General features: G+C 46.6%; 1 protein-coding gene across 3 annotated transcripts; it reads right to left on the minus strand.

The window, feature by feature from the left end:
• Nucleotides 1-466: 466 nt before the first annotated feature.
• On the minus strand, nt 467-20,837 carry TAL1 (TAL bHLH transcription factor 1, erythroid differentiation factor). Of its 3 annotated transcripts, none has more exons than XM_081868293.1 (5): nt 20,737-20,837; nt 11,916-12,524; nt 10,339-10,430; nt 6,756-6,803; nt 467-1,788 (listed from the first exon to the last, which is right to left on the minus strand). In XM_081868293.1, the coding sequence occupies exons 1-5, from the start codon at nt 20,748-20,750 to the stop codon at nt 1,367-1,369; spliced, it is 1,185 nt and encodes a 394-aa protein (XP_081724419.1). In that variant the 5' UTR covers nt 20,751-20,837; the 3' UTR covers nt 467-1,366. The 3 variants fall into 3 exon arrangements, with proteins under 3 accessions (XP_081724419.1, XP_081724418.1, XP_081724420.1); XM_081868292.1 differs by having other exon boundaries at nt 6,756-6,806; XM_081868294.1 differs by lacking the exon at nt 6,756-6,803.
• Between the last annotated feature and the right edge of the window lie 4,502 nt (nt 20,838-25,339).

Raw genomic sequence — 25,339 nt, forward strand, 5'->3', positions numbered from 1 at the left:
AGAGACCAACTAAGTTTGTTATTGGTATGAGCTTTTGCATGCATGCATAGGTATCTGAAAAAGTGTGCGTGCACGTGAAAGCTCATACCAATAACAAACTTAGTTGGTCTCTAAGGTGCTACTGGAAGGAATTTTTTTATTTTGTTTCAACTATGGCAGACCAACACAGCTACCCACCTGTGATAGGGGGAATGCACTGATACGCTGTCTAGCCTCTCCACAAGCAAGTCAGGGTGAATACTCCATCTGGAGGCACCCTTAGCATGTCTGGCACACAGCACAGTTGGCCATTTGCCATTCCCAGCAAGAACCTGACTCTGATGACCAACAGCATCAACCACAAACATGGTTTGTGGATATGCTTTTGTGCAACTCTCATTCATTTACACAGATCTTGTGCAGGAGAAGCTCCTAGTGGCTCATGTGACCCCTGACTTTTACGTAAGTAAATCCAAACAAGTCAAAGTGCATTACTGAAACATTGTTTATATCAGTTTTGTATATAAATATATATTTACATACACACACAATTTCTCATCACGCTTGTTTCAGGAAAAATAAAACCAGGAAACCCCAAGATAAGAACTCCAAGGAAATGCTGCTGCTCACCCAGGTTAGAAGAAATCATCATTGTGATGAAATGTCAGAAGTTAGGAAACAAACCCTCACTGATGTACCTTTTTAGTTCAACAGATACTGCAGGTTGGAATTAAACAAAAAAAATTCCACCATCATAAATACAAGACCTCAAACAACCCAAAACTGAGCTAGATTTAATTTGTTAAAAAAATCAGAGAAACCCACAACACAAAGTCAGCTGTTCCTTCGCAAAGGATTATTTCCTTTCTTTCATAAGAAAGGCAAAGCTCTTGAGTGAAGGCAGACAAGTTGCATACATTTTCTCAAAGTGAGCTGGAGAAAAACCACACTGCAGGGATGGTTTTTAAGGGCTTTCATGGCCCCACGGACACACAATGTTATGGAAGATGCTTGGAACAGATGACAGGGGACGAGGGGCAACACAATACTGAAGCAGTGATAACGCTGCAGAAGGACAGAGTGTCAGGCCAATCCCTTTTAAACCTTGTTATGAATACAAGATGAGATGGCTGCATATTTCCACCTTTGAGGGTTAAACTCTTTCAAAAACACAGAGTTAACAAGACAATCCTCCCAGGCCATCAATGCTCTGTCAGTGAAGATGCACTTGATCCATCTGTGTTTTGTTATGCAGCTCTCTTGTTCAAGCCAACAGGAAAACTTGGGAAGTACCCATTTTCTTTTCGAGAGGAGGTGGGGTGAAGGACATGCATAAATTCCAGATACCATGTATTCAAGGGCCTGCCTGTGCCTCTTTGCAGGTTCATCATCGCTGCGCACTGTTTTCAATGGGAAGAATAGAATGGTGGAGAGCTCTCGTGTGCTGCTTGGGGTCTAATGGTTCGTGTTCTTCTGTGAAACTGTCTGGGCTTCCTGCTCCATCTAATGAGCTTCCACAGCTTGAGTTTGGAGACAACATGTCCTGAAGAAGGTCCTCTTGCACGAGGCCACTCTCTTTGCTCACTTTACCCCTTTGGTTTCCTTCTTCTTCCTGGTCATTGAGCAGCTTGGCCAAGAAATTGATGTATTTCATAGCCAGGCGTAAGATTTCGTTCTTGCTCAGCTTTTTGTCAGGTGGGTGAGTTGGGATGAGCTTGCGGAGCTCAGCAAAAGCTCCATTGACATTCTGCTGCCTCCACCTCTCCCGGCTATTTGTGAATATTCGACGGACCACCTTTGTGTGAGGACCTAAAAATAAAAAGAAATGCAAGTTTAGCAGTGACAGAATTCATGGGGAAACAGTAACATGAACACATCAAAACAACTTATTAAAGTGTGGCTTTCAAGTAGGGATGGATGAATCTCTCATTTTTCCCATCTTAAATTCAGTTCACCATATTTCTGCATTAGTTTGCAATTTTTTGAATTAAAAAATCTCACAGAAATTACTCAGCATTTTACTGTACATTTCCCCTAAAATACACTTCTCTGTATGCAAATTTTGAAGGACAGCCATGTTTCAGTTTGTGTATTTTTTCAGAAGTGTGAATTAGATACGGTTGCATAAAAACTGGATTTCTCCTTCATTCCTACAGTACAATCTGTAGATATCTTAGCAGAGCCAGCCAGGTACACTTTTCATCACTGGAACGGGAGACAGAAATTAAACAGGTGCCCAATTCTTTCTTCTCATAAAGTGTGACACAAACTATAATCAGTTCGTATTTCAACCCAATCTCTTCTGCAGCAACATAACCTGAGGTCTCATCCCACAGTGCACCTTGGCTAGCTAATAATCAGAGAATCCTTAACAGAAAGGAATATGCATCCAGCACTTCAGGGAGACACTATCTCTATCTATCTATCTATCTATCTATCTATCTATCTATCTATCTATCTATCTATCTATCATCTATCATCTATCTATCTATCTATCTATCATCTATCTATCTATCTATCTATCTATCTATCTATCTATCTATCATCTATCTATCATCTATCTATCTATCTATCATCTATAGCATATTGGTGGTGGTGGGTGCTAAATTGACACTTTTCAATATTGGGTCAGTTACTGTCTCTTAGCCTATGCTACCTCACAGGGTAGTTGTGAGGATATGATGGGGAGGCGGGAAAGCATATATGCCACCTTGAGTTCCTTGAGGGAAGGATGGGATATAAATCAAACAAACAAACAGACAAATATTATGCAGACTGTGAATTGTTTCATCTTACAAAAACTCATAACACCCAGTTGGATAGTCTGGTGTTCATGATATGACACATGCTATGTGTATTGGGGTTCTTAAGATCCACCAAATACTCTTATAACTGAGGCCCAGTGTTGAGGAGGGGGCCAAGAGAGAGAGAGAACTTCAACTGCTTGGTACAGAATGCATCCCAAGTTGGCTTTGTTCCAGTGAAAAAAAGCTTCTGCTTGTGCAAAGCAGGGCCCCTAATTTTTGTCACACGTACACAAAAGACCTCCATCTACTGCAACCCTCTGGTTCATATTCCATCAGAAACAACTCTTCAGGGGACACCTGGGTTGCAGTGGGTAGGAGAGATTCCTTGAGGTGCCCATTGAGACTGGTATGGCAGAAGTCAGAGTGGCGCACAGTAGGTGGAACCATGCCTAGGCAGAGCCAACTAATTCTAGTTTTGCCCCATCCTCCTCATTACTGAGTTCCATAATGATGACACTGAGGACTCAGTGATACAGATGCAAATAAAACATTTTAAATGTGTTGTGAAGTGCAATATACAAATGTGACACTAGAGGGCAAAAGTGAGCTATGCCAAATTCAATGTATTTTTCAAAACGTTTTTTAAAAGCATTTTCGCAGCATGTTTTTTTAAAAAAAATATGTGTGTAGATTCCACCTGAGAGTAATGAGGAGGAAGCTGACAACCAGCACTGCCCCTCTCTGGACTCACTATACAAAAGATGGCAGGCAGGTGGGAACTTCGACTTGGGCTGATGGGGCATTGCTCCATTCCTCCAAACAGACTAGCTTCTCCTGGAGATCAGTAAAAATCATCTTGGGCAAACAGAAATGATTTCCACTAGTGCAAAACCGCCATGGATACAGCCCAATAACTGTAATTCACAACCCATTTCCAGCAATTTGCACATACTCAATTTTAGCAGAATTCAATGCCCGTTGGCAGTCACCTCCCAAGGGAAAGGGGCCTAGGACCCAGCAGTTCTCCACAAGTTAGTCCACCCAACAATCGAAGCAGGAAATTGATCGTGTGGGATACGCCCACCTGATCCTAACAGATGATCCTGCTCAATGCTCCAGAGGAAGGCGAAAAAGCCCCGGTGTCTGCCAATGTGCCGCGGGGGGAATTTCCTTCCCGATGCCAACCCAGGTGACCAGGAAAACCCTGTGCATAAGAGCAAGAATCACCACATGTTACAGCAGAAGGCAGTAGCAAGTGTCATTCCCCTGTCTTTTCCATAAGCAATGTTTACCCTTATATTCTGCATGAATTATGCACTGTGCAGATGAAGGAGATTGCACATACTTGACTTACTAGGCATTGTGGAACGCCCTCCCTTCAGATGTCAAAGAGATAAACAACTACCTGACATTCAGAAGACATCTTAAGGCAGCCCTGTTCAGGGAAGTTTTTAATGTGTGACATTTTAGTGTATTTTTGGTCTCTGTGGAAGCCGCCCAGTGGCTGGGGAAACCCAGCCAGATGGGAGGGGTACAAATAATAAATTATTATTATTATTATTATTATTATTATTATTATTATTATCATTATCATTATCATCATCATCATTATTATTATTATTATTATTATTATTTACTTCAGCATGAATTTGGCATTTTTTAAATCAGCAGCACTGGTGGCAGTGGTGAAGGGTAACTGGACTGAGTGGGCAGTCAGGTATCAAGGGTCTCTTCAAGTCAGAGGGCTGGAGATGTAATGAGGTCAACTGTTGCAATAGGGAAATCTGAATCGATAGGTATTAAGCGGAGGAAGCTGTTGCTCAAAGCTGGCTTTGGTTCTCAGATTGCAAAGGGATAAGCACTAAGGCAAAAAAAACTTATTGATGGATCCCCTGTCCTCTGATCCAGAAGCCAGGTGAATGGAATTGACAGAGACAGGGTCAACTCTAGGACTCAAGGAGCAAATTGCCCTCTGGCGGGTCTTCTACATTCGTGGGCACTGCAGACTTACGTGGTGGCAATGACATCCCGCTAGAAGGCTCCATTTTAAATTTCACACAGTGCCCCTGACAGAACATTGTCATGGGCCACTAAAGGAATCACAAAATGGTGGTTGTCAGGCTATATTGGCAGCATTGTGGGAAATTTTAAAATGCCAAATTCAGGGCAGACGTCACTGTCAGTGACCTCGGCAGTGGCCTGGTGCTGACACCAAGCCTGGACTGAGGGCCTCGGCAGTGGCCTGGTGCTGACACCAAGCCTGGACTGAGATGAATTAATGCTTAAGAAAAACAATTCTTCACATGCTCACAGACACTCTGCTTTTAGTCACACTAAGAGCCAATTCCCTCCTGACAATCCACACTTAATATACAATTATTTTGAAACCTGGAGTGGCTGTCTTCTCCCCCAGCAGCACCACCCTGTACATATGCCTGGGTGAGTCTGCAAGGACTGGCTTCCTGATGTATATGTTGCAAGGAAGAAATAGCCCAGTGCATCCATCTCTGCATACAAAATTACATAGTTTGTCTCTTTATTCAGAGTAGAGATGGGCAATTGCTGAGAAAAGCAGACATGTGTCAAGGATTTATTTAGGACTGGTATTCCAGGAGGTGCCTATTTGAGTAGGGCTGCCATATGTCCAGGAATTGGACTGCCAAAATGGCGTCTGGGTGGATTTTCACAGAATCGGCCAAATGTCAGGGGGAATCCAGATGTATGGCAACTAGAGCAATATTTTTTTTAAAAAAAATGCTTTAAAAAACACTTATTTTTTTTGGAAGATGCTCCCCAAAGGTCAACAACTTTTCCGGATTTTAACTTTTGGGAATATGGCGACCCTGTATTTGAGATCCTTGTGCCCTTGTGCATATACAGATTATAAATCCCTCCTTGCAGGAGGTTCAACAGAAGGAGCTCCACCTGCCTAACAGTTTTCATGACAAGAAGAGTGGCAGTAAAACTGGAAACTGGCCCTGTTCCAGATCCATTTATGCATGGCTTAAAAATATTGAGGGCTTATCTTAAGAACATGTCATGACTGAGAAAACAAATATTACATCTACTTCCACTGAAGCGCTCAACCTGAGAGGATATTTTTCACAACCCATGAGCAAAACTTCTTTTTTTAAAAAGAATAGAAATAAAAATCTAGTATTATCCAAATTGATCTGCCAATCTAAATTTTATATCCTGAGTTTTGATGGCTGAACTAAGCACTAAGCCCTAAAAACTCTTTGACTGTGGAGACATTTTTCTTAAGTTACGGGGGCATTGGTGGCATTGAGCTTTTTTCATTGGATCACAAACTTGGTAGCTGTGAAAAAGTTGTGAGAAGGCAACTCTCTATCCCCCAGACCTTATACTTCAGATCAACCTACTGCAGCAGCAGTAGAGAATCTCTGGCCCACAGACTTAACTAGGGCCAGCAAGGGTCCCAGTTTGGCCTGCAAAGCTATTCCCAACAAGCCACACCCAACTGTCAAAGTTGATCCATTGGGTTGCAGATAGATAGTGATCTGGCCCCTGAGCCAAAAAGATTCCCCACCTTCTTTAATATACCAGAAGCCTTATCCTGTGGACTTGATTTCATGCATTTATTTTGGGATGAAAGAGGGTTTGGGGAACTGCTCCAGGAACCCCAACCATCTTACCTGGCCTTGGAGAAAGTCATGTGTTGCAGGCACATCTGAAGTAATCTCAGTTCATAAATAAGATGGAATATGAACTCTCATCCCACAGATACAAATCCAACTTTTTAGTCCTGGTCCCATCAGTGTACCACATCCAATCTACCGCATCACAGAGATCACAAAGTTCTACCTTAGTTTCCCTGAACAAGTTGGCATTTTGCCAGTTGATTGGTGCACATCTTTTAGACTAAAAATACTTCCCAAGTCTTGCCTTTGAGGATGAAAAGCAGGGGTAGTTCACCAAAAGCCCAGCTCCCCTCCCCCAAGTTCTTCCCTATGGCCCCTGAGAATTTGGTGGCAGCAATGGAACAAAAAATAATGATGATGTCCTCACCAGCATTAGGACTCTGCTGTCGCATGGAGGAGTACCCGCCATAGGTTTCTGCTGTAGAGGGGTGAAAAGAAGGAGGGTACAGGGAAAATTGTGTTCAGTTGTGGAAAATTGTCCTGAGATTGCTAACTAGGGTCATGGTTTCAAATCCCACCCAACCTCAGCGGTGTGTGTGTATGTGTCCTGGAGACAGTGGGTGTGAATGTAGGGCAACCTCTTGATCACCCCACACACTTTTTAGGTCACTGGCACGAGGCCCTTGGAGAGGTCCCCAGAGGTCAAAGCAGCCCACAGGCCACCCTTGACATAATGCAAAACTGCATTTAGAATGGATTGAATCAAATATATTAGGATCATTGTTGGCTTGGGCTTCTGTAGGCTTAGGGCTCATTGGGGTTGATCATTTTCTGCTTTCTTTTCTTAGCTTGTTCAGGTGACAGAACCACAGAAATACCCCACAGAGTTAATCCATCACAAAATTAATCCCAGTTTTTGAAAACGCCTGTAAAAATAATTGAATAGCCCTGGCGTGTTGATTCATTGTACTGCTTTTCCAGCAGCCTCCCAACCCAGGGTTGTGGCTTAGTGGCAAAGCATCTGCTTTGCATGCAGAAGGTCTCAGGTTCAATCCCTAGGAAGAGCTGGAGGAGACCCCTATCTGAAACCCTGGAGAGATGCTGCCAATCTGTGTACTTGTCAATACTAAGTTAGATGGGCTATGCCTCTGCATGTCCCCACTTTACATGTTTGCCTCAATGAGGACTGCTCTAGAACCAGTGTGGCAGCAGTTCCATGTAAATTGTTGGTTTGGTCTAAAATGAACACACTGGCAGAAGCGAAGTCCCTCACTGCCACAGGATAACTCTCATTTAAAAGACAGAGGATCCTCGCAAAGCTACTGAAGATGGTGATGCAAGACTAATCTTAAATTGAGGAAATCCTCAATTTAAGATTAGTCCAGCTGCACTGTCATTTCAAATAGCTTGTCCCTGTGTCTTTTCAATGAGGCATCCAAATTATATCCAGTCAGTCCTTTTATAAATTGTGGAAATATCAATAGGTGAACAACTGAGTTAGCAACAGACAAAGTCAAATGTTTGATGAAATATAAAAATGGGCTCATTAATAGAGCCAGCACGACTGTTAATGTGAATATTGAGGATTACTAAGCATATGTAAAGCAGCATAGCTAGCAAGCAACCACCTTGCCAATATGGATGGAGGAAATGTCAAACCTGATATTTAAAATATAATATTAAAAGGGTGGGCGATATATTTCAATCTTTTCAGGTGATTTTTTTTTGTTTTGTTTGATCCCTAATTTAAACATAAATGATTGAAAAAGCAGCAAGATCATGACCACTGGATATTTCTATTGCTTTGAAATACATTACAAATCCTCACCATGTTCTGTAAGTGGCGACCTCTCACTGGGAAGGAGTTCTGACCTCCAAATGGCATTTTGCCAGTTAATTACCCTGGGATTATCAGGCTGCCATGGTCACAATAACCCAATTTCTCCATAGCAGTTCTTGAGCAAATGAGGTGTGGGTGACAGCATGTGTCCCATTCATGGAATTAGTTCCAGGGTTTTTTAACAAAGTTTCTACTTCATGTCATTATCCCACATCAATAAAACCTGTTCTGCATCCTCACTTTGGCTTCTTTGATTCTCGACCTGCACAAGTTGTGCCCCACTAAGGCAAACCCTCTTTGTCATATTGCTGCCTACTTAAGGCTACGAAAGGGCTGTTGAGAATCTGGACATGACTGATTGGGCTGTGTTCAGCTTGGTGGTTACAAGAACACATGCCCAGTTTATACATAGTCCAGACAGGCTAGTAGTACTTCTGGGGCTTAAGTTCATGTCCTCAGTATATATAAGCCAAGAAGGAACATCTCACCAGTCAAGTACACACTGATGCTTCACATGGTTCAGGTGTAAAGAAGCCTAAAATCAACCTTTTGCTCATAGGCAGCTTTTAAATTATTCCATGAACTTCAAGGCCAGTATATATACATTCATAGTTTCCAGCAACTGGTGCTCAGAGGCATATGCCTTCTCTGATAGTGGAGGTAGAGCATAGGCATCAGTAGTAGCCACTGATAAGCCCTCTCCTCCATGAATTTGTCTAATCCTGTTGTGAAGCCATCCGTGTTGGTGCCCATCGATGCCTCTTGTGGAAGCAAATGCCATAGTTCAATGAGGCTCTATCAAGTACATTGTTTTGTCTGCCCTGAACCTTCCAACATTCAGTTTCAGGGGATGAAGAGAGAGGGAGCGTGACTTCTCTCTCTCCACTTTCTCCACACCTTACACACCTCTATCCTGCCACCTGTCTTACTCATCTCTTTTTGTTTTTTAAAACAAAGAAAGGCTCAAGTGTTGTAACCTTTCCTCCTGTCCTGTGATCATTTTGGCTGTCCTTTAGTTATTCTTTTTCCAGCTGCATAATATCCAATTTTGAGGTAAGGTGGCCAGAACTGGACACAATAGGTTCCTATAACAGCATCACGATATTGGCAGCTTTATTTTCAATCCCATGGAATTTGCATTTTTCACAGCTACAATATTGTGTATTGCTTCAAAATGTGGTCAGCCAGTCCTGCTGCTTTAGAGGACCCTCCTTCTTGTTCTGCTGATTGAGGCCCTGGGCTTCTGCACCCAAGTCCAGCCCTGAAAGCTCCAGAACATCTGGACACATGACCCAGCTGAAGGTCCAAAGGCCTCACCCCCTCAAACCCCATCCAACGCTGATGGCCACGCTCCTTTGATTTCCAAAAACTGGTTTTGCTTAGTGCATATTGCCTAAATACATGAATACCGACAGGACCTGGGCAATATAGTAGGCAAATATTGTCTTCTCCCTCCTAGGGTGGTCATCAACTAAGCTTTACTCAGAGTAGAAGAACCACAGAACTTAATGGACCTAACTTAGTCATGCCTATTCATTTCAATGGATCTGCTCTGAGTAAAACTTTAATGAATACCACCCAATTGGTTTCATCCCAACATTTTCCCATTATTGCTATTGTCACCATCATCATCACCACTATGAAGCCAACACGGTGCCTTCCAGGTGCTGTAGGACTATAGCTCCCATCATCTCCGGCCATTAGTCATGCTGGCTGGGGCTGATGGGAGTTGGAGTCCGACAACTATGTTAATTACCTCTGATTTATGTACTTAGGCATCGTATATTCACCAAATGCAGATCCTTAAGTCGCCAAAATGACACACCATCCACACAAGAGGAAAGTGATAGAAGGCTTGGGGGAACCTCAATGTTTGCTAGGTACAAAAATCATTTGGAGGGGGGAGGAAAACCTGAAAGCAGGACAACAGCCCAAGCAGAACTCAGCATGCTGAATGGCTATGGAATGCTGTGGAGTAAAGGAAGCATGACAGGAGGTGTGGCTGGCTGGAACGCTGAGCAGAAGGACTGCTACTGCAACGTTTTGTTGCAAGTTCCACCTGTAGATCATAATCTGTCCATCCCCCGTCCCCCCGCCAGCACAAAAATAACAGGAAATTAACTAGCAGATCACAGTTCTTGAGACTCTCAAATTTAAAAAGCTTCCTCACCATCAGAGAGCTCCACTTCATAGGGGGACGGTCTTCTTTTCACTCGGTTGTTGCTGTACATTGAGAAGTTATCTGGCTCTCCAAAGAAACCACTGCAAAGCAAGAGGCAGAACACAGGAGAAAATGAGGAGAGAGAGTACAGTACTGCAAGGCAGATCTCTGCTGAAGACACTGGGCAGTCTTTGAATGTACTTCCATTCAGCTGAGCATATGCAGAGAGAGTGTGAGTGTGGGAAGGGGGGCATTGTGTGATGAGCATTCATAACATCGCACATATATGCACATATTACAGATGCTCATCACACACACCGAGAAACCTTGAGCTGCAATTCTAAGCACATTTATTTGGATGTAAGTTCCCCTGAAACCCATTCACCTTCTAAATAAGATGCTCTTAGGATTCAGATGTATTACACATGGGCCTGAAGCACTTTCAGAGTGCTTCTAATGGAAGAATTAAGGTATACTTTGCAGCACCTTTTTTTAAGCCCAAGGGATGCTTACCAGGGTTAAAGGATTTGTGTAACAAGGGGGGGAAATCATTGTGGAAGCATCTACTAACCTCAAAGAAGGCTTGGCCCTGGCATGACAGAGCTTTTTAATATACATATGAATTGCGATTAAACTGCATTGCATTTCTGTAGGCAGTGAAAAGGAACCTCAACAATTTCCTAACTAATGGAGGCAACTCATTGATTAAACACTCAGGATAATCCCTGGGAGGAAATGTTTTCTCTCTGTTTTTGATCTATTCCACTATAGACAATTTCTCGGCGAGGGAGGGTGGGAGAGGAATCCAGAGCGCTAGCATTACCTTTGTTACTTTAAGGCTATCAACGTCTGCTGGTTAGTAATGCTAGTTAGTTCAATGGCATTTCACGGCACAGCCTTTTTTACAGTTCTAGCCCGTACACTTAACAAATGGCATTTTTAAAAAAAAAGACCTGGCAGTCAACGGGTTCCTTCATCATTATTGTTTTAAAATTGATGCATAATTGTGGTTTAGAAAATGACGTATACAGAGGGGCCACTGAATTTGATTGTCAATAGAGAACAGGCGATCCACCAGAGAGAATCTGTTTCCTTCTGGCTCCTATAGACGAAGGTGGCGGCTATTAATTTCGTAGCAAGTAAGGCAAAAAATCAATTCTCTCTATGGCAAGCGGACAAAAGGGAAAGGCAGACACAGCTCAGGTTTGGCACTCAGAGGGCATAAGAAGGCGAGAGGACAAAAAAAAAAAAGAGCGGGGAAAGAAACAGATGTTGGTTTGTAAAAGAAAAAAGAAGGAGAGAGAGAGGAAGCGTAGGGACATGGCAAAGCCCCCAAACCAGAGCACGAGACTCTTAAACTCAAGGTCGTGGGTTCGAAGCCTACGCTGGGCAAAATATTCCTCCACTGCAGGGCCCTCGTGCTCCCTTCCAATTCCACAATTCTGTGATTCTGTGAAACCGGAGGACATCCTCGACAATGGTGGCATATGACAAAGGCGACCCTAAGCAAACCAAGCCGAGAACGGATGGCCCAGGCAGAAAAGTCCCTTCCTCCCCCCTCTCCCTCCCCCGACGCTGCGGCGGACCTGCTGGCGGTGCTGAGCGGGGGGCCGAGGCCGTAGAGCATGGCTCGCGCAGGGGGCTGGAGCGGGAGCGCAGGGGCTGCCGTGGGGCTGAGCTGCACCATGCGGGCGTCGCTGCTGGCGTTGCTGCTGCTGCTGCTGAGGCTGGCGCCGGCGGGGGGCGTGCCCGTGCCTGTGCCCGCGGCGGTGGCGGTGGCGAGGGCGAGGGCAAGGGCGCTGGCCGGCTCGGCGCGCTGCGCTCGGCTGTTGGTGCTGCTGCTGTTGATGCTGCTGCCTCCGTCTCGCTCGCGCTGGCTCTGCCTGGCGCCGCTCGGCTCGTCCGCGGCTTTTATAGGGCGCCCGGCGCGCACCAGTTCGATCACGGGCACCGGCGCGGCGGGGGGCGCCGGGCCGGGGGAGGGGGGCGGCCGGCCTGTCTCCTTGGCAACCCCATTGAGCAGCGCCGGCTCCCCCGGGAGAGCCATCCCCCCGCGCCGCCGATCGCCAACACCGCCGACGCTGTGGCTGCCCGAGCCCAAGCCCAAGTCCGGCTCGCCGACGCCCTCCGCTGCGGCTCCGGCTCCGTGCGCGGCATCCCGCGGCGGGTCACTGGGGGGCCTCTCCATCAGCATCCTGGGGAGAAAGAGGGAGAGGAGAGCCGTGAGGGAGGGAGGGGCGCGCGGGGAGGGGGCCGGGGAGGGGGGGAGGGAAAGGAGGAGAAAGGGAAAGTGTAGGAAGAGGAAGGAAGGAAGGAAGGAAGGAAGGAAGGAAGGAAGGAAGGAAGGAAGGAAGGAAGGAAGGAAGGGGGAGGGAGACGAGGGAGGAAAATTGCGCGCAGGGTGAAGAAAGGAGAAGGGCGAACGAGACGAGCTTCCAACCCCCCAAAAAGGGCTGGAAGACTGGGAGGAGGAAGGATCGGGAAAGAAAGCGACGCCTTCCCCGCCCGCGACGTCGCCCGCTTGTCATTGGCAGCGCAGCGGGCGCCCAGAGGGGTTGGGCACCGGCGCAGGGCCGCTCAGCAGCCGCGGAGGACAGTTGCGCGGCTAGCCTGGCGCGCCGCGTAGAGCGCGCGGCCCTTGTATGGCCCGGTGGCCGGGCAAGCTCGGGCGGGGACACCCACGCGAATCTAAGACGGGAGAAGAGGGCAGAGCAAAGGGGGTCCCTTCCCCAACCTCCGGCTCTGAGACTTCCCTGCACCCCAGAAAAGCGAAAGGATTTTCTCTTCAACCTGCCCTCCATCCTCTTGCGGAAAACTCTTTGCCTGCCCTGCCCGTATCTCGTTTTTGCTTTTTAATTCCACACACGCACCCTTCGGACTTCGTGGCAATCGGGCGCGCATACCGCGCAAAGGTCTTGCGCGGGTGCGTTTCCTAAGAGAGTGAGGGTGGCCTCGGGGAAGTCATTCTAACAGATATGAGGTGGGTGGGGAGATCGGCCGGAGGATCAGATATCTACCATTTGGTGGAAGCAGAGGACGGTGGCAGAGTGACAGTGTCAACCAAAAGAGGAGGAGTTGTGCAGTGGGGAGAAGGAGAAGGAGACGAAGGGAAGCCAGCAAAGCATCTTTGCTGCTGAAATAAAAAGAAAATCGCCACCATTCGCTGAAGCAGCCTGCGCGGAAGAGAAACTTTTTCATTTCACATTAATGCCAGGGATAAGGGCGGGGGTGTAATAAGAAATCATATCACAATGGAAGAGTGAAAAGGAAGGAAGGAAGGAAGGAAGGAAGGAAGGAAGGAAGGAAGGAAGGAAGGAAGGAAGGAAGGAAGGAATTCACCTGTCTGTAATAACCTCTTAAAAAACAGCGCTGTAACTGGATTCCCATCTTTTTTATTTATTCTACCGATCCAAAATTAAAATGAAATTAAAACTCGGGTGTTTCTTGAGTGAATCGCAGTGCTGATGTATTCTGTTATGGTGTATTTGCGGATAAAAAAGTAAAGCACCCCTGACAGTTAAGTCCAGTCGCGGACGACTCCGGGGTTGATATCAGCTTTTAAATTAACTTTGCATAGCCATATAGATGCCTTCAACTAATAATACTTTGGGGGGCTAATAAGACTCTCGTCCTGAGTGTTCCGTCTAGCCAACACTTGCCTTGCCTTCCTCGCTGCAACAAAGCGCGAAATAAAGGCACTTTCCAAAAGTCGGCTGCGCCCAGGCTCTGAGAACAGAGCCAGATTTGTTAACCTCCAAGCGCTCCACGAAGTAGATGAATTATTCCGAACCGGGGGGCGCGCGCGCACACATACACAGCCAGTTAAATTCGAATATTTGGGCTTCACAACACATTTTAACTCGAATTCTCCCGATTATGTCAATAGGCCTTTCTCCAAGTAAATGTTGCTATCGGCGATAGTATTGTGATCAACGGAACCAAACGTGTCTCAGTTCCAACTCTTCTGGCCGCCGCCAACCCAGTTTTATTATAACGAACGGAGACCCTCCCCCTCGATCGCTTTGCAGCCATCAGATTTCTGGGGATCGCGATGAACTCTAAGGCTATTTGGTGGCACAGACTGCTGCGGGGGTGGGGAATGGCTTCCGGTTTGATCCAGAAACGCCAAACAACAGGAAGCTGTCTGTGAGCCCAAACTCGGTTTTTCCAACTATCTCCATAATACTTGCAGAGGGAGCAGCCGTGCTGATATCTTGACACCTCTCCCCGCCCCCCAAAAGGAGTACTGTTGCACCTCAAAGACTAAAATTTATTACGGCATAAGCTTCATCTTAAATACCTGGGGTTTTGGGGGGGGGATTGTTTTTTAAGACCAGGTAGCCCTTTCAGATGGCAATCCGATATGCACTTAATTGGAAGCAAGTCCCACGAGAATGAGGGGTGCTATCTTCCGAATATACATCCCTAGAACCTTCGTCCACCCCTCTACACACACACACACAACACATCGCAGGGGTGATTTTCCCGGAGTCCCTCTGAGTCCAAGGAGATTGGTTCCTGAGGACCGAGTGAAATATATTCAGGATTTCATCCTCAGACCGGCGGTCCTGGTTAGTTAGTGAATGGGTAGATCAGGGCTCCCGTTTAAAGCAAGAACAAAACAAAGCACGAAGAAATAGAGGCGTTTGAAACGCAATTTATATTGGGGCTGATTGGCGAAGGGGGCCTAGAGAAATCCATATTTTATGGTGTTTCGTTTAAATCGCTTAAATGCAGCGGAATTATTCCCGTCCGGCTTTCTCCGCTGAGCTGCGGGCTGTTAATTTCACGCCTCGAGCATAAATCCGGTCAGCGCCTCGCTCGGCTGCATAGAAAAACCGAGGCTTAAATTGGTTGCTGGCGAACTGAAACCACAACAGCTCCCGGGGATCGGCCGAGGAGTTGTCTCTGCCCACCCAGCGGGGCTCTCCTCCGAACACTGGCGCGTCGGAAGGCAAGCAAGGCCAGCGGCTGCCGCGGGGAGCGGAACGCGGGGAGCCCAAGACCATTAAGGGCTGGTGGCCTAACCCAACTCCTACGCTTGTTGGACCTCGAAGGTCAAAACACCACACTGAGTTTCTCGAGTACGTAAAGAAGGATTCCCAACGCCTTAGCTACTAGTGCACAGGGTCTTAATTAAATAATAATAATAATAATAATAATAATAATAATAATAATAATAATAAATATTTTTATTATTTATACCCCTTCCAGGATAGCATGGAGAACGTGTAGAATATCTAGCATTCAGACCTGCCTGACTGTCCCCAGACTTATGCTGCAGCCCATAAGACCCATGAACTCGATAGTATTTTATCATTTATCTCAACGATTGGTATAGCGCTTGATTGCGGTTGTCTCTGTGTGCAGGAGACCTAACCTATCATAAAAAGACGAAAGCGAATTAAAACTATAAAATCATAATTCAGTTAGAAAGCATGCAGGAAAATCGACGACAATCTTCAGTAAGTTCAGGGGTGGAAGGACTTGTCTGGCCTCAACTGGGAGGGAGCTGCACAAAATTAGGCCCCGCAACGTTGAAGGCAGGAGGACTCTTTGTGGTTACAAGTTGAGCATCATCCCAGCCACCGGGGACGCGCCCCCCCCCCTCAACAGGGACTTCCCTGAAGACCTCAGTAGTCCAGCAGGGATATAATGGATCTGGCGATCCCTGATACCTCTGGGCCGACCCAAATTGGGAATTAATACAAAGACCCTGAAGCTGACCCAGCAACGAATACGACAAGTGGCTTATATATGCGATTGCCGCTTTGCTGCTCGGAATTAATCAGTTCGTAAGCTGTGGCAGCAGAGCATCATTTAAACCAAGGGATCTGAAGCCGATTTCAAGGCTTTGTAGGCAGACGGACCTGCCCAAGCCCGGCCCAACCCTACCAGTGAAGGACCACGCCACCAACAATGTCCTAAACGCCCTCGAAACCAGCAGGATTTCCTTGTTGTCAAAATCTCCGTTTGGGACCGGGGCTTTCCTCTCCATTCCTTCGGCCTCTGCCGGGATGGGTTGGAAGAGGGAGATCTTTGGATGGCAGCTTTGGAGAGAGTAGGGGGCTGGAGGGGGGCGTCGTGGAGAAGGAGGAAAACGCCATCAAAATAGCACGACTCTATCTTTGACCAGTCACGACCCCTTCCCTGCTTTCAACTGCCTCGGCAGCAGCACGCACCCAATCCGGCCGCCTCCTTCCTCCTTTTAATTGGACTTTCTGATACTGTAAGGAGGAGGTAGAATTCGCCTCTGCCAGATGTTAAGCAGCGGCAGCCCCTCGCCTCTTGCCTCCACAAAGCCCCTCTCATTGTCAAGGCCGCCTCTCCTCCTCCTACCTCGAGGGGGCTTTCGTTTAGGGAGGGGCTGGCCCAGGATGCTGCCTCCTACCACGGCTTAAGCAGAGGAAGAAGCATCTCGGATCAGGAGGGATCCGTCCCGGATATGGGGCCGAGGAAGTGGGGTGCGAGGAGAGATATTTAGATCTGGACGGGGTAGGGGGTGTATTTATCTAGAAAGCCAGAGGAAAATGAGTGTCTGTGCAAATGGGCCATAACATAATATTTCACATCAATGCTCACATCCCAAACGCATTCTCGGTCTGAAATAAGTACAGTACAATTGATTTTGATGGGGTTAGTTTCGAAGGAAATGTTAAGGTTCGCAGCCTGGTTTCGATTTCCGGTTCATACAATTTTGTACTCTGCCTTTTGTATTGGCTCTTGGGCGCAAAGGAAACGATCGTTTTCTTTCCTTCGACGCTTCCTTCCCATTGTATTGTTGTGGGGGAGAGGTGTGGGGCTCTTCCTCTTACTTAGAAGGAAGCCGCGATCCCTGCGGTAGTTATTCGCTCTGCTCCTGACACAAGCCCTGGATCTCCAGTAGCCTTGAGTCTGTCCAACAACGGAACTGCGGGAGAAGCGAGCGGCCAGCAAACTGCAGATAAGTGGCGGAAAAGTCCGGCGCACGTCTTAGCAGGGTCTGGAGGAGTGAGCTGCGTTTGGGGTTTTGTTGTACGCACGCTGTATCCAGAAAGAAATGTATGAAACGCGAAAATGTGTGTGTTTGGGGGATAGGGAGAGAAGCATTCGAGAGAAGTGGATTACACGCACACACCATACTGAATTCACCGTCAGCATATGCACTGCTACAAAATCGAGAGATGGCCAGGAGGCGCAAAGGTTGTGTAACCTTTGACGTCTGTTAAAGGTTATCTGCGGAGCTTCCATTACGGAGGCAGTCTACCCCTGGTAACCGGATGCCAGAACAAAAGGCAAGAGAGGGGTACTCTCCTCTTGCCTTTTATTCTAACAATAAGTTACCAGTGCCAAATTTAATTATTTAAAATTTACATGCAGGGGCTGCTTTTAAAAGACAAAATAAAAGAGTTACAAAAAGATGATTAAGACATAATAAGGATGGCAGAGGACACCATTTAAAGCTTAAATTGAATTAAACGAGAGTTGTAAACTAGAGTATCATCCAGCTGCATTAACTATTTATTTATTATTGGACTTATTAGTCTTTTTTACAGACTGTAAACTCAAAACAACTTACAATGTAATCGCAAAACTAAAACCAATATAAAGATTCAAAACAACAACAACACCGATATACATTAAAAGCATTCTAACACAACTGACCTACTAAAAAGGGCCGCAATAGCTAAAGAGTCTCCAGGCTAAAGGTCAGGGGGCGGGGACACGTTCGTGATTGGCTCCTAAAAGCAGCCAGTGATCGCATCAGGCGCAATTCCCCGGAGAGAGCTTTCTATAAACTGGGAGCCACCACTGAAAAGTCCCTTCTTGTGTTGTCACCCTGCAGACCTAATTCAGAGGAGGCACATGGAGAAAGAGCTCCCGTGATGATCACAGGGCTGGGGTTGGTTCACCTGGGGAGAGGCGGTCTCTGAGGTACTGGGGTCCGGAGTAGCACAAAGCCTTACAGGTCGAAACCAGCACTTTGAATTGAGCTCGGAAACTATTTGTCAGCCAGCGCAGTCGTGTCAGAATTAGCTTTATACGCTCAGATCATCTTGCGCCCGTCAGCAATGCGGCCGCGGAATTTCGTACCGGTGTGGTTTCTGAACTGTCTTCAAGGCAGCCTAAAGTATAATGCATTGCAGTAATCTAGCCTAAATACGCATACTTCTGAGATATTCTGCGGCATCTGTCTGGCCACAGTTGCAGAGAGGCTGCTGAGCCGATGGGCTTGTAAAGGTCATTCTGTTCTGAAGCATAGCTTAACAGCCTTGAGGGGCCGTGGACGTCCTCTCCTACAAAGTTATCACGCATTTCAAGCGAGATGTGGGTTTCACCATCAGGACAACGCGCAGCCTGCTTGTGTGTTTACCTGATCTATCTGTCAATAAATCAAGGGTGGAAGCGCGAGTGGAATCCTCTTCAGGGAGGAAGCCTCAGTACAAGCTTCTACACGATCTGGATTTTTTTTGCGTGTAAGCCAATACACGCAGAGGGAAGGAGGAGGAGCTGCTTGGTAAGGCCCCGCCCCCCGATTTGGACCTAGGCGCCCTTTCTACATTCCCACACAAACGTCTATCTATCTATCTATCTATCTATCTATCTATCTATCTATCTATCTATCATCTAAATGCAATGTATTCTTTTGCTTTCAGTTCCTAAGCGCGCAGATGCCATAATTGTGGTGTACATATTTTGATGCAAATATATTACTTTTCTGCCCTACTGTATGACACACAACGCTCCCTGTATTAGTAGGCAGATGATAGTCTATTTTATTTATTCTTTGTACCACGAGGAATTAGAGGACTGTATGCACCAGCATGCTGGCTGCAGGAAACCGAACGAAAAAAGGAAAAGAAAGGAAACATTTGAGCAGGCTAGCGCCTCGCCTTGGCTTTTGGGGCTATATTATTCAGAAATACCGTTTTAAGTGAAAATTCGTATGGGGGGGAGGTTTTTAAATTTTATTTTAAGGAACCCGTTTTACAGGAAATGTTCAGAATCGGAATTCCTAAAAGACGAAGAAGGGAGCAGGGTGCGCCAAATTCCAGTTCGAAATGTATTGCATTTTCAGCCTTCCGCTGTTTTTATGCACGCGTGCATTAGCTGAATACTGTAACACGGTACATCTTGACAGCATCTGAATTGGGAGAAACCAAATTCCCACCCTCTGAAATATTGGCCATCTGCAAATAGGTTCTGTTTTAAGTTAATAAATAATAATCATAAAATAATAATTGCACTGTTCCAAATGAGCTTTCTTAAAGAATCCACCTTGTCTGTTCCCAAATCTTTAGCTTTCTCGCGAAAAACATGGGACGACAACACAGAGAGGGCCGCCCAAGCCTTCTCTTCGCGGCCTGTTAGGCTGCCACGCACTTCGGTATCCGCTTAAGAGAGATTCTGCGCCTTCTCAGACAGGCCGTCTTTCCTGGACGCTTCCCATCCCTCTCCTATTAATACCTCGCACCTCTCCGCGCAAAAAACGCATTTCATTTCCATCCCTGCAAATCCAAGTATCTCAGGGGAAAAGAGAGGCGACGAGAAGCGGGAAACGAGTCTGGATCCTGGGATCTGAGCGCCTGAATCCGCCGGCTAACTCGGTTTGCCGCCTGCGGACTGGCTTGGCTTCTTTTGTTTTACCGATCCTCAGCCACCACCGTAGACATTTCCCCCGCCTTAAAATACCGGGCCAAGCCTGAGCTTCTTAGTGCTGGTTATCTACAGTAACAGGGATAAAGTCCAGCTGCAGTCTTCTGTACACGCGTGCCGGGGAGCAGACGTGCAGAGAATGCGGGACCGGATTCGCACGGAGCCCGCCCGCCTCCCGCTTCCACTTTATTCCGCATTTGCTTCTGGACTCACAGCAGGCCGTTTGCTGGGTGGGAACGGGCTCCAGCACAAAGAAAAATAGAGAATTTTAAAAATAACAACAGCAACTCCCAGATAGCAAAAGCAGCCGAAGAGCAACTGTCCTGACGGATAGCTGCCTCGTTTCGTTAGCTAACCTGAGAAAATCCGGGGGGGTTGCAGTGGAAAGGCGAGGCAGCGAACGGGCAAAGAAATAAAGTGAAAACACACATCCATATAATTTGATATTTCTTTCATCCTGCTTTCCTCCCTTCCTCAGTGTGTATATGGGCGTGTGTGTGTGTGCATATATATGTAGATGCACACGTGCGCACGAGAGCGACCTCAGAGTCTGGGAATGGCGCGGGGATTTATATATATATGTATGTATTTCTATTACTTCTCTGGCCGCCTCCCATCCCTCTTCTCTGTTTGAGGCAAGGCTTCCTAATCCAGGCCCACTGGCAGGCCGGCTGCGGATCGAAGATACCCAAAAAACACACACGCACGCACAAAATAACCCGCGAGAAAACAATATCGAGCGCGTCTCGATCGTCTCTCTCTTTTACTCACCATTTGCTTTTCATTGGTGAAAATGACTGGAGCCATTTTGTGGCCTATTCATGGCGGATAGATGCAATTTTCCCCCCTCTCCCCCTTTTCCTTTCTCCCCGCCTCCCTCTACCGTAAAAAAAAAGAGAGAAAAAGAAAAAAGATAAAGCAAAAAAAAAAAAAAAAAAAAGGAGAAAAGAGAAAGAGAGTGTTGGGTGGCTTCGCAGCGCCGGGATCTCATTCCCACATCACGTCCAGTTTCCTATTTAGTATGGAGAGCGGAACACCGGAGCAATGTGGCCAAGAGAGATAAGGCGCTCGCAGTGGCCCGCCTGCCCTGATAAGCCCCTAAACCCATTATTTATGAAATGATTCATTATTATTTGGCAATTTTATCGAAGGAAAGCGGAAAATTATTGCAGGGATATGCAGAGAGAGGGACTTTGGAATGCATGCCGGATTGCTTTTTTAGACGGGTGCGCGCGCGCGCGCGCGCAGGGGCGCGCGTTCAGATGCTCTTTAAAAAGAGACAGGGGAAAAAAAACGTGGGAGGGAAGAGGAGGAATAAAATATTCGCCAGCACTGCCCACATTTGAATAACGATCTTTTCTTTCAGCTTTCTTGGTGGTTACGATTCTCCCCCACCGGCTTCCTCTGCGTGGCCCCCCCTCACCCGCCCGCCCGCCCGCCTCCACCGCACACCCGGCATTAAATATGGAACACCTACTCGGCTCTTAATTTAATTTAATGAGCCAAAATAAAATGGATCGAGATATTGAAAAGGGGGAGAAGTGTGCGGGCGTGTAACTAAATGGCTGAGGGGAGCAGCACGTCTGGTACAACTGGGTAAACAAAGGGAAGGGATATAAAAAATCCTTCCCTAGCCAATAAATAAAGAAATAAATAAAATGTGTGGGCATAAACTAGCGATATTTGCTGGTTTAATTTGATATTCGACGGAGGGAAGTGGGGGCAATTAAGGAAATCAGAGGTGGGGGTGCTATTTAGGAATAAAAGCTCATTGAAGTGCGCAGTTATGGTTATTTTTTAATAACCCGTCAAATATGTAACCTTTTCATGGGAAGGAGATGGGCTAATATTCCGGAGGGGGGTGGGCATTAAGGCGCTGGGTTGGGAAAGGGACTCAGAACGATCACTGGAGTTAGATGCAGAATTGAGTTGACGGAGCTAAGATCCATAAAGTCCAGAGGGCTGGTGGATGGAAGAAAAACAAATAGAGCCTTTTTATTCCCGTCTATCCTCTCGGATCCTAAGCAAGTATTAGCAGGATGTGCGTCCCATTCATTTTAACAGAGCATCGATGAGCAGTAAATGTCACATTTCCAAACCAAATTTCCTCTCCTTTCAATAGAGTCGTAGGTGTGCAAGGCGCGTTCTCATTTGCATCGAACTAGGCGAAAAACAGCTACAGTTAATCTGGAATACATGGAAGCCCTTTTGTGTCGGTGCATTTATCTCAAATCGGTGGGAAGCCGTTTAAGTGTACTCCCGGTTAACTACTGCAGAGTAATTACCTCCCTTCGGGATCGATGCAGATATAGCATTCCCGTCCCAGCTGCCTTGAAATAAAAGGATGGAAAATGGAAGTGACTCCGGGGGTCATTAATAGGCGTTGACATGACTTAGGGATGCGCTCAAGGTTTCTTTTTAAGGCTGTCGCAGCTCCTTTGCAGAACAAGGGCCCTTAAATCAGTCCAGGAATCGGGGTGAGCGGGTAGGGGACGACGCAGGAGCAGGAGTAGACTTGCTTTGTGTCTGCCACTTACCTTTGGGGAGCTGGCTTCAGCCTGCTCTCCTCAGACTATTTTGGACTACACGGTGCGACTCAGGAAGGCAAGGCTGATAGTTTTAGGAGACTGTTCTGCGTGATGTATTTGAGATCATCATGCTGTTTACACTCAGACGAATCAGTTTAGAAGAGTTCCACCGTATGAAATACAACCTCTGGGCCTTTTATTTACGTCCACACTACACATCAACTACAGGCGCTATGCTGCGAATCTAGAGGCGCCCTTGTCCTGTGAATCCAATTCCGACTGGGTCCCCCATGAAAATTAAACCCGAAAGTGGCAGCAACCTTAAAAGAATGGTCGTCTGCCCCGTAATAAATATGCTTTCAGCCAGATTGGCTTGAAATCATCCATTGTCGTCCTTAATACAACATATATTGTTACTTTCCAGCTTCTAGCGGGGTAGTCTCCTGCCGCAAAAAACCATGGAGATTATTGTGGCACCTTAAAGACGAGCGCATTGGTTGTGACATAAGGCTTGATAGAGTCCAGTCCACTTCATCAGATCAGATGCGCTCAGTCCACTAAAGTTTATGCTATAATGCGTGGTTTTTATGGCCTTCTCTGCGGTAGCCCCTTCCTTTTTGGAATGCTCCCCAGGGAAGCACGCTGCAACTTTGCTATCATGTTTTTATTAGGTATTACTGTAGATCTCAGACATTAAGAGATCTTTTACAACATAAAATTACAAAAGGAAAAACATTGGATTGGCTAGCTCAGTTGACAGAGCATGAGGCTCTTAATGTCAGAGTCGTAGGTTCAAGCCTCACATGGGGCAAATGATTCCTGTATTGCAGGGGGTTGGACTAGATGACCCTCGTGGTCCCTCCCAACTCTACAATTCTATGATGATATAATAATACAGTGGTACCTCGGGTTAAGTACGTAATTCGTTCCGGAGGTCCGTACTTAACCTGAAATTGTTCTTAACCTGAGGTACAACTTTAGCTAATGGGGCCTCCCGCTGCTGTCCTGAAGCAAAGTTCTTAACCTGAAGCACTATTTCTGGGTTAGCGCCGGAATCTGTAACCTGAAGCGTCTGTAATCTGAAGCGATGTAACCCGAGGTACCACTGTAATGAGAACAAAAACAAGCCAGCAATCTCTCCTCCCCCTTCTATCGCGCTTCTTATCTTTCCGAAAGTGGCTGACCGAAAGGGGAGAGACTGGAAGACGGAGTAGCGATGAGCTAACGTTAAACGCGGGAGTCGGTCTGTCAGTCATCCGGACATCAAGGGGGAACTAGGGCTTCGTGATACAGGGAAATACAAAGAGCCCAATCAGCAGATTAGGCCCGCTTCCCTTAGACGTGAGGATTTCCCTAATGATGCTGCTTCAAGGGGACTCAGCCGCCGCCTGACGTCTCTAACCCAGGCTCCAAGATCGGAGGAAGGAGGCCGAGGAAGAGCTTCCCCCTCCCCAGGGAGGCGCTCACGACGTTGCTGGGAAGCCAGGAAGATCAGCCCCAGAGCAGTCACGACTTGTCCGCCGGGCCTGTCCTGCACGCTGCATCCGGGAAACACGAGCGCCACTTCCTCTCGCCAGAGAGGAGAGAAAACGAAGGCGGCAGAAGGACGCGATCGCGGGATGGGGATGAATTAAGAGTCACGTCTCGCCCTCCTTAACCCGGCACAAGATCCTAAGAGAGCTCCATTTAGGCCGGAGGGGTGTCTGCGCTCCCGTATGACCTCGCCACAATGGGCAAAATAGTGCTCCGAGCATGTGCAGAGTGCTGCAGCCTTGCCCCTGAAAAGTCACATTTGGGCACTCCCAGAGCTTGACTGCACTGCCTTGAGCTGCAATATATCTTCTTATACAGAAGGAACCAGCTGGCACCTGGTGACTTGCAGATCACCAGAATTGTGAGCTGGTACACTATGCAGTAATATTTCAGCTTTAAGATGCAGAGGCAGAGTGGGGGTCTGTCAGCATATCTACAAGAAGCCGTGATAGAATAATCAATGCAATTCTAAGCTTATTAATCAGTGGCTAAACACTTGGTATCTTAATAATAATATAATAATAATTTATTATTTATACCCCGCCCATCTTAACTGACCTCCATTCAAAACTCCCCTTTGGCAGGGTCTTCAAGCTCCCACTGCACTCTTCAAAACACTTGCTACACATTTCTTGGGACACAGGAAATATGCAAGAAAAAAGCAATGAGGATTCTAAGAACAGTACAGATTGGGGTAGAGGAACAGGCAGTCTCAGTGCCAGAACAGATGGCAAGCAGCAGCAGTCTCAATGGAAAAAGCATCTCTCACATCCAACCATAGACAACCGTCTCATGCATCAATATTCCAGCCTCAGCCATAATAGGGATGAATCTCAGGTGCATAAATGTTGTTGCCAGAGACTTCAGTCCTTTTCACACCCATGCTCCCCATACCAAAGGGGCAACCTCACTTTTTTGCACCATGGAACACAACTTGGAATAGCAGGGCCAGAGGTAGTAGTGAAAGAAATTAGAAAGGAAGGTTCTTTTTACACAACACCTTAGATAAGGTATTTCTCCACTGTCACATAAAATAAATATTTTAAATATGGAGGAATACAGAGGAAGGAGATGAGAATTAAGTTGCCATAGGGGAAAAATGAATGTGAAAAGTGCACGAAGGAAAGGAACAGTAAAAGACGAAGATGAGGTGGGGTAAAGCTTATGGAACAGATTTTGCAGAAAGGGGGGGGGGAGTTATACCTCTGCAGCCAATGTCTGTATTTAGCTTGAGGAAAGCTGAAGTATGGAACTTCCTGCTAAAGGGAAATTGCTGTGGTAAAGAATTCAGCAATTTCCAAAGAGGGACTGGA

The sequence above is a fragment of the Podarcis erhardii genome (genome assembly GCF_964252035.2).
Source record: "Podarcis erhardii genome assembly, chromosome: 6".
In the NCBI taxonomy this organism is placed as follows: domain Eukaryota; kingdom Metazoa; phylum Chordata; class Lepidosauria; order Squamata; family Lacertidae; genus Podarcis; species Podarcis erhardii.